This window comes from Protopterus annectens, chromosome 7.part0, assembly GCF_019279795.1.
Source record: "Protopterus annectens isolate FY-2018-M chromosome 7.part0, PAN1.0, whole genome shotgun sequence".
Taxonomy (NCBI): Eukaryota; Metazoa; Chordata; order Ceratodontiformes; family Protopteridae; genus Protopterus; species Protopterus annectens.
The window spans coordinates 1,752,688,670-1,752,703,678 of record NC_056739.1 but is presented as its reverse complement, the minus strand read 5'-3'; the positions used below and the strand labels follow the sequence as shown (position 1 = coordinate 1,752,703,678).

Sequence of the window (15,009 nt, the reverse complement as noted above, 5' to 3'; positions counted from 1 at the left end):
TTATAGGTACTTACTTTGTTATCTGCGAGGATCACTTTAGTCCATACTACTAAGTGATTCCACACTGCTTTTACATGTCAATATGGCAAATGACACCACTTCATGGTCAGTCCCTATGTTTATAGGTACTTACTATGTTATCTGCGAGGATCTTGCTAGCTCTATATTCCACTGCCAGTTTTTTAGACTTTACATATTGTGTGTGAATATACTGTGTGAATAACTCAGATGTGGACAGAAAGATATGTTAGGCTGATTACTTGTTGCCCCTATCCAAGAGGGACATGGATGATTTTACATTTTCCAATCCAATCATCAATCACTACATTTAATTTGTCACTTTACTTGAGAGAGTTTGTGGACAGAACCATGCGTCACTAGTAAGATGACTGTCAATCTTCCTACAAACAGGGTTACTACCTGTACTTCTTTATGAGGGACAGTCCTTATTGGGGCCATTAAGTAGGACAATCCCCATCTAGGAATTTGCATTATGTAAAAAAATGACAATTGGCCTGAGATTTTAGGAGAAACTGGTTTCTTACATTTCCTCAAATATTTGCATATAAAGGTTATTTTGTAGTTCAAATGCCCTGGTGTTATGTGAAACAGAAAAAAACTCAAATTCTACAACAGGGAGGTTTAAATTTTCACAAAACGTGAATTCTAGTCTTTTGTACTAACTGTGGATATGGTTTGTCCTGCACAATATTATGTTACTACAAAAAAGTTCCACTTCTGGTATTCGAAAAGGTGGCAAACCCTACTAACAAACTGACTGAAAGTTAGAATGCAGCCCATTCTGAACGATAGATCCCGCTCGTAAACAAAACCTTCCTACATAAATTCAGGTTATACTACAGGACTTGGAAACAAACATTCATTACATCACACCAGCTTGACAATATGCTCTATATCTTGTTTACATTACATCCACCTACCTGTAAACTCAGAAAAAAGGTCATTCTTATCAAACATAAAGAAAACAAGCCACTGGTGACAGCCACAGACCTTCGTCTCACGTTTACAAACAAGTCACAAAACATGCACATTCTATTTACTCACAAAATGCTGGTAGAAACGGATCAGTCGAGGCTTCCCATGATTATTGAAAACGAGGATCGCCTTAATCATCGTGTCCCTTTATGAACGCAAGACAGACAGTCAAAAATGTGACCAACAGAGAGATGTCAAGTGAATTAATAAACCATGTCATAAGATGCTGTAGCTCAACATCGTTAAAGACAGTTCCTCTTAGTGCGACATTTATTGTTGTCCGTCCAGAAACAACAGATAAATTAACATCTAATTCTAGGCACGATGGAGGGTTACTTAGACAGTGTGAGTTTTATAATAATTTCTTCAACAGCAAGGAATTTCAAGTACTGGTTGTTCTAAATAACAGTGTTAAAATCTCTTTGCAATGGCTTTTCCGTGTTTTAGTTAGTGTTAGCCTTGGCTAAAGCCTGGCTTTATGGTTAGACTACAGGTTAGTCTTGGGTAGTCTATTAAATCCCTTAGCTTGGAAGTATTTATAAAACGTGGACTGGTTTCGTCGTGTTATATTATTTAACATCCTGTATACTTGAGCATACGCGAAAGTTAAACGCTATAAGAAGATGTGCAAGTATTAAGAGAAAAAGGTCAATCTTATCGTTTTGATTGTCCTTGAGTACAAGCGCAGCACTCCTTCTTAATAGAAATGTCAACAATCAACAATCAAGCGTTTGTTTTGAGGCAATTGAACCGATGGGCGTAGGATTGCCACCTTTTCAAATGCCCAAAGTGGGATTTTTTTTGTGCAAAACTCAGATTTTGCAAGCCAAAACATACCCACGGCCAGTGCAAAGGACATAACTTCACTTGTTTTGCCTAAATAAATGCTTATTGTTGCATTTTAGTTTCTTGTTCTGTTTCTTATAACATCTAGGTGTTTCAGAAACAGAATAACTGTTTTATGCAACTATTACATAAAATATAGGAAATGTTTTTGTCCCAAAATCTCAGGATATTTAACATTTTTTCAATTATTTTGCAAGACACAACTGCCCAAAGCAACTATAGTTCCTAAGCCATTGTAATCATAAACGGCTTGTTTAAATACGCCACACACGTGGCGCGTATTCGGAACTCACAGGAATCCCTTTATACCTGCTCACACTAGGGTGTGTAAACTCAGCTTACACGTACTGCGAATACTCTTTCGCGATGTAATATCTTGGTGTACCGCTGTATAGAAACTACCATAGCGATTTTGCTCTAATTCTGAGCATAGCCCATATCCTTCCTTTACCTGTGGTCTGACTCTATGTTCTACCTTTTAATAATAGCGACTGTCCACTAGCTTCCACATTAAGATTTAAATAGGGCTTGCCCCCTACCTTAATCCTACCTTTTCCTAGTGCATTATTATCAGTTTCCTAGCTAACAATCATGTATAATATAAAGCTGTAATTACCTATGCTACCTTGGATGTTTGCACACAGCTTCAAATTTACAATCAATGCTTTAACTGCTTTAAAGACTACCTATCTCACAATTTGAAAGTCTTTTGCACCTAACTTGTATGTCTATCCCAGTAGACAGTTATAGTCTTGTTTTACTTGCCTCTAATGGATTTCTTACTTTGTTATCATGCCTAGAATCTCTAAAGGAATTGCATTTAATTTCATTAGTATTATGTCTGACAGTGAATGTTTTTATCTCAACTTCTGCTAGCATCTCTGCCTTGATACCTGTGCTAACTGTGCTCTCTCCTCTTCATTTATCTCCTTTTCTCCCCAAAGAACCCAGCTCTGCAGTGTCCTGAACTCGCCCAAGCCAAATCCTACCAGGAGATATAAGAACCCTTACAATCTCCAGTGGCCTCATCTATTTGACTCTTTCTCACTTCACCTACCTTCAAGGAAGGAAGAAAGTATGTGATGGACTTAGTTACAATTGCATAATAGACCCTTATCTACTATCTTATCAGGGCCCTTTAGTTAGCTACTAGCTTGAGTATACAGCAGCCTTAACTTTACCCTTCAAGCTGCCCTACAGCCAACACTCCTTGTTAATTACACTAACTTACTTCTTACCTTGCATCTCACCATCCATATTTCTTCTCTAAACAGCTCTCTCACTCACTTTCCTACATTTACTAGATCTGCCCACTAGGTGGCGCCCTTATTCTACTCCTTCTTTACCCCTCTACTCTGTCCTACCTCTGTATATGTAATATATTTCCTCCCACTTTCCATCTTCATCCTCTTTCCATCCTCCTACACTGCCTCTCTCTGCCTTCCTACCCCTGCAATCTGTTCTATACTGTACTGTTCTTGACCTGCTCATCCTCCTACTTCTCCTTTGTGTTTCAACACTATTTTTCCCTACTCTACTACTCATTCCTTTGCTTCTGTACCATACTAAACTTCTCATACTCACGCCTTACCTCTCTTACCTACAGTAACCTGTACCTCTGATTGTTTCTCCTCCAGTTGTTTCTACCCGCTCCGTTAAGCCCTCTGGCTCTTACTCCCTCCCTACCCCAATTCCCACCCACCCCAGGGTCCTTCACTTATACCTCTCTAGACACTCCATCTACCTCCACCATCCTATCAGCTTTAATCTTTTCTCCCTCTCTTTTTCTAAACCCCACCCCTCACCTCTCCCCCTTCTATACCAATATCTCTCCCTGGCCTTTTACCCTCCCCTATTATTTCAACCTGTTACTTCTCTCTACATCTTACTCTCAGGATTCCATAATCCTATCTCACACACTCCCTACTCTACTTCCTTCATATTTTAATTCCTAACACCTGCTACTTACCTGTTGTCCATTGTTTGCCTATACCTTACCTTACCTCTATAATGCCTACCACCCATTTTACTATACCTATACTCTCACTCTTACTCTTAACTATCCTGCTCTCAGCCTACCTTCTTACCTTCTTTGAAAATCAACTTCTTATCCATCCTACCTACATACAAAAACAAACTTTAACTTACCCTTCTACTACTCTCAACTCATACCCCATCATTTCCTACACCCCCAGATACCTACTATCCAAATATCATAGACTCTCCCATATAAATTATGTCCCAACTACTGACAAAAAATTGAAGCTCCAAATCCACCTAATAAACAACTCATTAACTAAACTTATTTATCTCACCTTACAAGATGGAGACATCCATCCTAACCCAGGACCAAGAAACCCCTCATCCCAAACTCCTAGATCAAAAACTAATAACACTCTCCTAATAGGTCATATCAATATTCAAAGTTTAAATAACAAAGTATCTCACCTTCATGCACTCCTAGATACCCACTCTTTCGATATCCTCTGCCTCTCTGAGACCTGGCTAAAACCTTATACCAAAGACACTGCCATTTTACCACCCGGCTATAATATAGCTAGACTTGACCGTTTAAAACGTAAAGGTGGTGGAATTGCAATCCTCTACAAGAATCATTTAAATATCTCCACCCTGCTTGTAGACCCAACTCAAGATAGTAAAGCAGAAATCATTATTACAAAACTTCAACTGAACTCAAAGAAAGCGCTTTACATAATTTGTATGTACATACCTCCTGGTAACAATATACCCACTTTAGAAGCCTTTCTCAATTGGGTATCCACTACTTACCCCCAAGAAACTGTAATACTTGGTGACTTTAACATAGACTGGAATAGTATTAATGCTAAAAATCCTACTTCTCACATAAACCTTTATGGTTTCACCCAAACCATGACCTCAACCACAAGAATCAATAAGCCTAATAATAAAGACAGCATTCTTGACTGGATACTTATAAACAAAGACAAACAATTTTATGATGTAGGAACCCTGCCAGATGATATCAGTGACCACTGTTTGACTTATATTACTAAACACAAAATTGAACTTTCAAACCTCCCAAACACTAGAAAAGTTCGCTCAACCAAACACTTTAACATAGATTTATTTCAAGCTGAACTAAATTCATGTAACTGGAACCCCTTAAAAACACTTCCTCTGGAAAATGCAGTATTATACTTTAATACTACCTTCCTATCCATTCTTAATAAACATGCCCCCGAACGTACTGTCAGAATGAAACCAAACATTGCACCCTGGCTCTCTAAAGAAACCAAAAACTTAATTCTTTCCAGAAATAAAGTATGGGCTTTATGGAGACACCATAGAAATAACCCAGATCTTATCCACTTCCGTCAGCTTAGAAATCTGACAAAAAAAGCAATTATTACTGACAAAAAAAACTATTACTGTAGACTCCAACAAACAAACCATAACAACCCCAAACAGTTCTGGTCTTCCATTAATAAACTCCTTTCCCCAGGAACCACCAAAACTCCCACCCCTCTTAACACTGACCTAGACAACCCCCACCAAACTGCTAATACTTTTAACTCTTTCTTTATTGACTCTATCCAAACCCTAGCCAAACAAATGAACAACAACTATGTCTCCCCTCCTAGTAACCCTAAGGAACCATCTCATAACTTTACACTACAACCTATCCCCACATCATTTATCCACAAACTTCTTAACAAACTTAAACCTGGTACACCTTCAGCTGACAAGCTCCCATCTCTCTACCTCCAAAGGGCTGCCAAAGTGATTGCATACCCTATATCCATACTCATAAATAGAACAATCCAAGAAGGAACCATCCCTGAAATCTGGAAAATTTCCCATATTATTCCATTACATAAAGGGGGTAACTATCGATTATTCTAACTACAGACCAATTGCTCTCCTTTCCCCAATAGCAAAAATTATGGAAAAATGTATTCACCGGCAACTCCTACAACATCTCACCCTGCACAACATAATAGCAAACTGTCAACATGGTTTTAGACCTCATCACAGTACTACCACTGCTCTCTTATCCTTTGTAGAAACCATCAATAAGAATCGCAATAACAACCTTCTCTCTTCTGCTCTCTTTATTGACCTCTCCAAAGCATTCGATATGGTCAACCATTCCACATTAATTAACATACTTGAATCCCTCTCCTTTGACAACCTTGCCACTAAATGGTTCAAAGCCTACCTAAACAACAGGCAACAAGCAGTCCTATGGGGAAATCAACTCTCTTCTCTCCTACCCATAAGCATTGGTGTCCCTCAAGGCTCCATTCTTGGGCCACTTCTTTTCTCCCTTTTCATTAATGATCTCCACTCTGCTATCCCTCAAGCTACCTGCATCCAATATGCAGATGACAATACCCTTATCTGCTCTGCTTCCTCTCCTTCTGAACTCTGCTCACGTACTCAAATGATCTTCAGCGCAGTTGAAACATGGTTCTATAAACGTTCCCTCTTACTAAATGCCAAAAAAACTAAACTTCTACTCTTTACTCCCACCACCCGATCCCCTTCCTTACACTTCACCATTTCCTCTAATAATGCCACGGTTATCACACCCAATCCTACAACAAAACTGTTAGGAATAACCATTGACAATAATCTCTCTTTTGATCAACACATTAACAACACCATTAAATCAGTCAACAGAAAAATAGGATCCTTATACCGAATTAAACCCTTCCTAACTGAATCTGCTAGAGCCAAGATTGCCCACTCCCATCTATTGTCAACACTTCTCTACGCTTCACCTATATTTACCAACCTTAAGAAAGCCAACCTCAATAAACTGACTATATGCTACAATAGCATCGCCCGCCACTAGCAACCCCTTCAGAAACCACCACTGTAATAACCTGAAACAACTAGGCTGGCTGGAATTCCAAAACCTTCTGCTCATCACCCAACTGAACATTGCCCACAAAATACTGTACCAGCCTTCAAACACCCCTATACTCTCAGAACTTTCAATACCATACAATAATCTTAACTCCCTTCGTTCTTCTAGAAAACTTATGGCTAAATTAACAAAGTCCAATAACTCAGCTGGTGACTCTTTTTTCTAGTACAGTAGGAAGGAACTGGAATCTACTACCCAGTGACATAACACTAATCTCATCACTGCCCCTCTTCAAACAAAGAATAAAAGAACACTTGAAAAATCACTGGCTCTGTTCCTGCACTAAACCTGACTAAATTTCTACCCCACTCTATGTCCTTACTTCCCCACATCTCTCTCCCTCTTCCCTGAACAACTATCCTTTCTCTCACTTACTTCTTTTCCTCTTCTCTGAAAGTTTGCTTAATCCTTTCTTATCCTTTCTTTTTTACCTTACTCTTACTTTTCCTCCCACTTCCTCTCCCTACTCACCTTTCCCTGATTTATGCTTCTCAGTAGTTTAGTTTGTTTATAGGAAATTATATCACTTCCTATTTGTAAATTGTTTTTGTATATTAACTTTTTTATTGTCTTTACTTTCATCCTGGTGATTTTGTTGTATATGACTTCAAATGTATGTTTTTTTGTATATCTTGTGGAGCTTTTCTCCCCGGGCCTCTACTGAAAATGGAAATAATTCCAGCTAGACTAGCCCGGTCAACAAATGTAAAATAAATAAAATAAAATAAACAAAGAGGGACTGTCCCTCCGCAAAGTGGGACAGATTGTAACCCTAGATGGGTGAAGAAAGCAGGACTTGGGAGGAACAATACCCAGCCGATGTATCCCTTTCCACTATACAGAGAGCTTCCCTCAGTTTAAGCACATCTCTCAACTATCCCTGATTTTGACTCAAATTTTAGGTCTGTCCCTCTTAATCCCTCTGAAAACTGGTGACTATTGGAGAAAAGGTGGCGAACTAAACATAATAAATAATGATAGTAATTAGAGTTAGACTTCTTTTAGCTCAGAAAATATATATCAGTTCACATTCTCTTTATTCTGTGAGTTTCTCAAGTTAATAGTGCTAATATTTTAAATCTGCCCCTGATTATTTCTGGATTTGTCCCTGATTGGTTGAGGGCTACCCAAGCTAGCATATTTTAGCCACGCTGAAAGCAACCAAGTTGAAGTTGGGCATACTATCAGTGTAGTACCTCGTAAGATGCGCAATAGCAAATCCCGCCCCAACCGCGCCTCCCTGTAGCAGATGTGTGAATATTCATGTATGTGCCGAAAATACTGTTGTGAATATTGATTGCCACACAACACCCGCAGAACTTACCAAATCAGTCTCACAGTACAAAAACTATTGCAGAACTGTTTTGTATACTTTTGTGTAATGAATATTATGAACAGCGCCCACGTAAGTAAAATAAACATTAAACAAATATCGCACTACTGTGCGGAATGTCTCTGGGTGGCGCAGTGGTGCAGCGGTTAATGCTGTCGCCTTACAGCAAGAAGTTCTCCAGTTCGATTCTCGGCTGGGGTGCCTTCTGTGTGGAGTTTGCATGTTCTCCCTGCGTTCGTGTGGGTTTCCTCCAGGTACTGCGGTTTCCTTCCACATTCTTAAGACATGCTTCTGGAGCATTGAACCTAATCAGACTTTCCCGGTCAACAAATGTTTCCTTCCACATTCTTAAGACATGCTTCTGGAGCATTACTCCCTGGGCCTCCGCTAAAAACAGGATCTGTGGAACCTAATCAGACTTTCCCGGTCAACAAATGTTAAATAAATAAATATTGTTAGGAAGTAATCACAGTACAGTGTTTTCTACTTATACAGACTGACTGTTTCAGCATGCTCCAACAACATTTTCATTAAAGCAGAGAACATATAAGTAGTAAGAGCAGGATATATCTGTAAGGGATCTGCATTTTTCATTGATTTTAGGGTTGACTTTTTTCCTTTTGTTATATACTCTATTAAGGTACCACCAGTGTGGTTTGTTTGTAGAGTTTGTTTTGGGCTTACTTTTAGTTGAGACAGCAGCCTCTAAACAACCATTTAAATTGTTGTACAGGGTCTCTCTGAACAATTCCATACAGGTTGCTGTGAACTCTGGGTTGGGAGTAGCATTTAATTGTAGCAAGCTATCACTTAATAGGATGTAGCTTGCTTTGAAATAGTTCCTAATGTTACAGGGTTTGCTGAGCTTACTGAGTTGATTTTTTTATTTCAGAGACAGCTTTGGGGTCTGACCTCACCAGTAAAGACGTGACACTGGGAGGGGTGTGTGTGTGTCTAGTGCTCTCCCATATCAGTGAGTACTAGGTTCAGTGTGTTAGTGCGCACATCCACTAGAGGTTCTGTCTAGTCAAGGATATTTGTGTTAAGTCCAGGAATTTTTGTGCCAGTCTACAGAGGGATATTTAAAGTCTCCCATGAATAAGTTGTTTGGTTTAATCATTAGTGTCTCCAGTAGGTCTAGGTATGAGCTATGGGATTCTAGAGACGTGGAGGGTAGCCTATAACTTGTTAGGATATGGTGTTGGACTTTTTTCTTTGGTGATTTGCATGTGGATAAATTTCAGGGCATCACCCTATTTAACCATCATAGGGAGGCCGTGGTGGTGCAGCGGTTAGCGTTGCCGCCTCATAGCAAGAGTTTCTTTGTTTAGATCCTCAGCTGGGGTGCCTTCTGTGCGGAGTCTGCATGTCCTCCCTGTGGTCATGTGGGTTTCCTCCGGGTGCTCCGGTTTCCTCCCACATCCCAAAGACATGCTATAGGTGGATTGGACACTCTAAATTGGCCCTAGGCGTGAGTGCGTGCATGCGTGTGTGTGCCTTCTGTGGAAAGTTGGGCTGGCAACTTGACACCGTAAAACTCCACTGCCAATCATGAGCGGACAGGTGATTCCGCTGTGGCGACCCCTAACTGGGAAAAGCCAAAAGAAGAAGAAGATTCAGATGGCCATCACTGATTCAAAGCTAGATAGCCTAGACCACCCCCCCCCCGAAAAAAGCACACTTGCGAGATGTTTCTTTTGTCTGCTAGTAGAGGCTAGAGTTAGTGGGCCACAATGTGAACAGTGTGCTGTATTTGTCCTTCAAAAAGGAAGGCTAACTACCTTGACAAGGTAGGACAGCAGATTATTTGCACTGATCCATTGTTTGTTTATTGAGCTCCAGTATGGTGATCTGATAACCATATGAAGGATGACCAGTAACCTATCTTACCAATGATGTATGGGGCTGATGGCCCAAGGTCAAACCTGTATGAGTCCAGTCCATGCTGCTGCAGGTATTTAAGTAGGAAGGACTTTGGGCCAGTATACAGCCTGATGCAACTACTTACAGTTATTGTGTTATCTTCCATCAGAGCAGATGCAAGCTGTTATACAAAGTACCACATGAGGACTTTAGGAAGGCAGGCATGATTTTGTAAGCATCATAAGTGGATAGGTAGCACACTGACTTTTGATGTTAAGAGTATCAGAAAGGTGTGGATTGTATTCCATCCAAGTGTTTGGATACACATTCCAGTCCTGGCATTGTAGTAGCATAAAGAGGTGCCTCATTGCTAAGGCACTGGCCTTTGGAAGTGACATTAAATCAAAATCTTACCATTATCCCATAATAGCACCTAGCTAAAAAAGTGGAGACACTAAGAAACATTTTATATTTTCTAAAATTCCTCACTTCTATATTATTAAAAAGCACTAGTTTTTGCTTCTTGCAAAAATCCCTCAGTTCTTTATCATTAAAAAGCACTAAATGTAGTATCTCCCTGTGCCTTAGATTTCATTTTTCTTTAAAATGTCATCTTTTTTCCATTCTCTATGCAAAATCTTTCATTCTTTCTTCTTCAGTTCATTATCTTCTGTTTATTGCTTCCTAAGTTTCTGTAGAATACTTTTCCCAACAATCTTCCAAGACAAGTTGTGATATTACTGTACATTTTTTACAGTGTTTCCACGCTTCCATCTTCTGTTTTTTTACTGTTATCACTAATGTTGTCATATTCTCATTTTTTTCTTGAGTCATGAGTAATTTTTCTGTATACATGGTGTCTGCTTGTTCCTCCACATTTAAGAAGATTGGTCCATGTCAAGTGTGTATTTTGCAGCTACATCCAGACTACATGGACAATGATACATGCTATATATGGGGGCAGTTTTTAGAGTAGCCAGTCAACCAGCAAATGTATTTTTATTCTTACCGGTACTCAATTCTTCTTCTCTCTTTTCTTTTAATACTTCTGCCCTTTTTTCCTGTAATATTCTCGCTAAAACTTTGTGGACACTAATCACTAGTGCTACTGGTCATCATTTGTGTAGTTCTTTACCTTCCATTTTTTATAAGCATTTTATTAGAAGCAGTTGTTTATTACCTGTACATTGATGACTTTCTACGTGTCATTCCATGCATATCACTATTCAAGACAAGCCGTTAATTTAAACATGACATGCAATTTAACATACTGTTACTCATCTGTGGTTTCCACGCCCATTTCGCGTGTCAGTCTTCGCGGCACCCCCAAACCTGCGCAGAACTCAGCGTGAGGTACTTCTCTAATATTATGCCTGAAGTTGTTAGTAAGTGTTCTACATTTTGCCTATTTGTTCCACATTATGAGAGGCAGTGTTTGATATTTTAGAGATAGATGGTTGAGAGCTATGATAAGCCATTTCAGGTTAGCAGCCCCACCCCAAACAGTATCAGAGAGTGGAGACATATTCCAAGCAGGCCCGGGTATCTCATTATCTTTATAAGGGCCACATTTCATACAAATAATAAATAAACAGTTTACAAAGGGGATGCCACAAGCCCCCCCCCCACAAACACACACAGACACACACAGTATTGCTTTTTCAACTTCACCTTTCCCTTAGGAGCATGACTGCAACAGCCTAGCATAGCTCTCAACTGTCCATATTTTTGCAGAATGTCCAGATTTTTGCCTTATATTCTTTGTCTGTTCCTCATAATAATTTTGTTTTTCCTAGTGAATTATTTAGGACTGAATTCTGAAAATAATGACAGACATTTGAGTTTCAGGCTTCATACCCACCAGAAAGTTAACACTAATGCAAAATATTTCATTCTATCAACTTTCTAAGTTTGTAAAAGCAATATTTACAAATTGTGCCAATTTTTAGGTCTTTGCCCCCCCCCCCCATTTTTTATGGCTTCATTCAGATTTCTTGCTCTAAGAGGTTGAGAGGTATGCAGCCTAGCTTAATATGCACTACTTTGTACAGTTAAAACAATGTGCGTGTATAGACAGGCAGACAAATACAGATTATGAAATCTTTCTTATGATAATTCCTTCCCAGTATCCAAATGTGAACGCCCTTGCTGATCAGCACAGTATAGGTCTCACTAAATAACCCACTTGTTTTTATAATGAGAGTCCTTTTTTCTATCTACTGTTTGTCAAAAAAAGGACTCTTTATCCTACACATTTTGAAACCTACCTAGACATCTACCTGTCCAATCCTTAATGTTTTCTGTCCACTTAATTTGCCATCCTACCAGCCTCTCCTCTGTAGATCTCATGGATCCTACCTTACCATATTACACTGTGAGATGAGACATTTTAAACCTCAGTAGTAATAAAATATCAGACCTAGAGATGGCTTTTCCTTTGGGTACTAAATAAAGGTAGGATTGGATACAGCCTTCAGAAGATAATTTAGATAAAAAAAATGGCATTTTTTTTTCTCCAAAAGATATATATATATATATATATATATATATATATATATATATATATATATATACTTGTGTCTACATATCCATAATGTGTGGGAAGAGGAACTAAACTTTTAAAAAGGACAGGTCAATGATTGACACAAATTCCATACTCAATAGATAGTACTTTACGATGTCAAAGGCCCATTTTATGCCAAGTCATTTTACCTCTGTTGCTTAAAAATGTTATTCATATATAGAAAGACAGAGTACATCTCTTAGCATTCCTGGACTTTCTAATTATGTAACAGCTGGGATGTTTGTCCTCATCTATAGTCTGAGACAAAACTGTGTCTTTGACTACCTCAAAGGCATCTGTGTGCACCGAGAAATGCTTGAAAACAATTTGGAATTACTAATCTAGATTCTGAGCGAAAACTATAATTTAGCTGCCTAAAGGCTTGGTGAAATATCCATTTAATCATCAATGGAGCCCTTCCCTTTAACTGCTCAGTCAATGGAACAAGCAATGGTAACAAGATTAGGGATTAATTTACAGTAATAGGCCAAAAAACCTAACCTATTTCATGTTGGTTGGTGTGGGTCAGTTTTTGTACTGCCTCAATGTTTTGGCATGTGATTTTATTATCCCTTGGCTTATTACAAAGCCAAAATAGAAAGATCCTGCCATACCTAACTTACATTTAGCTGGGCTAGTAGTCAACCCATCATGACACAAAGAATCAAAAATGTCGAACTATAGAGAGATATCTTTTCTTATATTCAGAAAACATTTCTACATCATCTAGGTTCACTTCTGAATGTATGATAATGATCTAAGAATTTTGTCCACCAGCCCCTGGAATTTTATAGATTATCAGTGAAGACCAAAAGGCAGGACCCTGAAATGAAAGAGTCCATCTGGTGTGGAAAATGTCATTTTTTTTTAGCTTTTGCAGTTAGTGGAATTTGCCAATAGCCTCTGGTTAGGTCCATGTGGATAAAAACCTAGCCTTGCAAAAATTTTCAGTCATTTCATACAAGTTGGGCAAGAGCTATGAATCAAATTTAGATACTATGCTTAACTTTATGAAGTCAGTGCAAGACCTTATACACTCATCAGATTTGGGGACCAGTATGATGGAGCTATTCCACTCCTTTTGCAATTCTTCTGTGAAGGCAAGTTTGAGTGTTTTGTAAATTGCATGGTGTTGGGATTCTAGTATTCAGAACAGTTTCAAATTTACTTTCTTGCCAGGCAAGGTTTCTGTGTTGCGCTGATTTAAACTGCTTCTGCCTGGCAGCAGCAAATAATATGTCTTTATCTTGAGTACAATCTCCTTTACTTTTTGTTCCTGAGGAATTAATAATGTTTTATCTGTTCTGACTTGAGGTCTTGGCTGTGAGGAGCAAAAATCTCTGCAAACATAATTGCTACTGAAAAATAAGTTTATCTCCAAGGCTGCATAACATAAACATAGTATTGATGTTCTGGTTTCCTCTTTCTGGTAGTCTTACCCTGTAATTTACTTGTTTTTCTACAATCTCAAAGTCTTTGCCACTTTAGCATGTTCAAGTTTAAGTTTATTAGAGTCCTTATTCTCTGAGCACTTCACAAAATAATAAACATGGAATTAATTGTACCAAAAATAGCAGCAGAAAAATTAATTATTGTTAAATACAATCACTTATCTAGCAATAAAATCAAAGCCAGTATTACAAACTGTGCAGTGCAAATATTAAATCAGCAGATAAAAATAATGTGTGAGGCTGGCAGTATGCATTGCAAGGTTATTTACAGGACTATGAGCTTATTGTCTGGTAAAAATACAAACACATATTTGAAATATTGCTGTTATACACTGTGAAGGTTGCTGGTGTTACAGGATTGGTTGCAACATACCTTTATTCAGGAATATGAAGTCAGAAACACAAATGGATGTTGCCATATACGGATAGCAATCAATGGAGAGAATGGCACTGATATGTCAGGGACAAGACCTGTGTGGTGAACAGACAAAACATAAATGCCAGTCCTCTGGCTATCATGTGATAGGCCCACAGTTGAGAGCTATGCAGACAGACTGCATTCCATGCAAAACTAGCATGTACACACAAACCCTGTAAAACTAGCAGTATTCAATGCATATAACAGCAATACACACACACACTGTCCCTAGGTCTGGAACCTTATACAAACATGTAGTTGGCCTGTGTCCGCAAGTCTTGTTGTAAGAGGTATTGCTACCTGCTGTCTGTAACACTGCTGCCCACACACAGGAAGGATGTCTTCCATACAGGAAAGGTAAAGGGACAACACCCACATGATATAGTCATTTATAGTAGTGGGTTGCTATGACATTGGCTATTGGAAGTACGACACAGCTGGGTGCATGCAGTTAGCAAGTGGGGAACACCAACTGGTGCAGAGGCCATTACCTGACCTTGAGCATCACCTACAAAAGCAATGCTGCAACCTATTTAAACCAGCTCGATCCCTGTAGTGGAGAGAGATAAAAATAAAATAATATTAAAAAACAAAAATACTACAAAAAAAAACAAACAAACAAGG

General features: G+C 38.8%; 1 protein-coding gene across 3 annotated transcripts in view; it reads right to left on the bottom strand.

The window, feature by feature from the left end:
• LOC122807224 (AP-3 complex subunit sigma-2) overlaps positions 1-15,009 on the bottom strand; it is a 1,165,940-nt gene that overhangs the window by 568,029 nt on the left and 582,902 nt on the right. The window contains exon 1 of one of the 3 annotated variants that reach the window (XM_044078298.1): positions 1,066-1,647. The exons of 1 other annotated variant lie outside the window; for it this stretch is intronic. In XM_044078298.1, coding sequence (XP_043934233.1) covers positions 1,066-1,134 — 69 coding nt within the window. In that variant the 5' untranslated portion in view covers positions 1,135-1,647. Of the gene's footprint in view, positions 1-1,065; positions 1,648-15,009 lie in introns of those variants that run through there. One more of the 3 variants, XM_044078297.1, reaches the window with a different exon arrangement.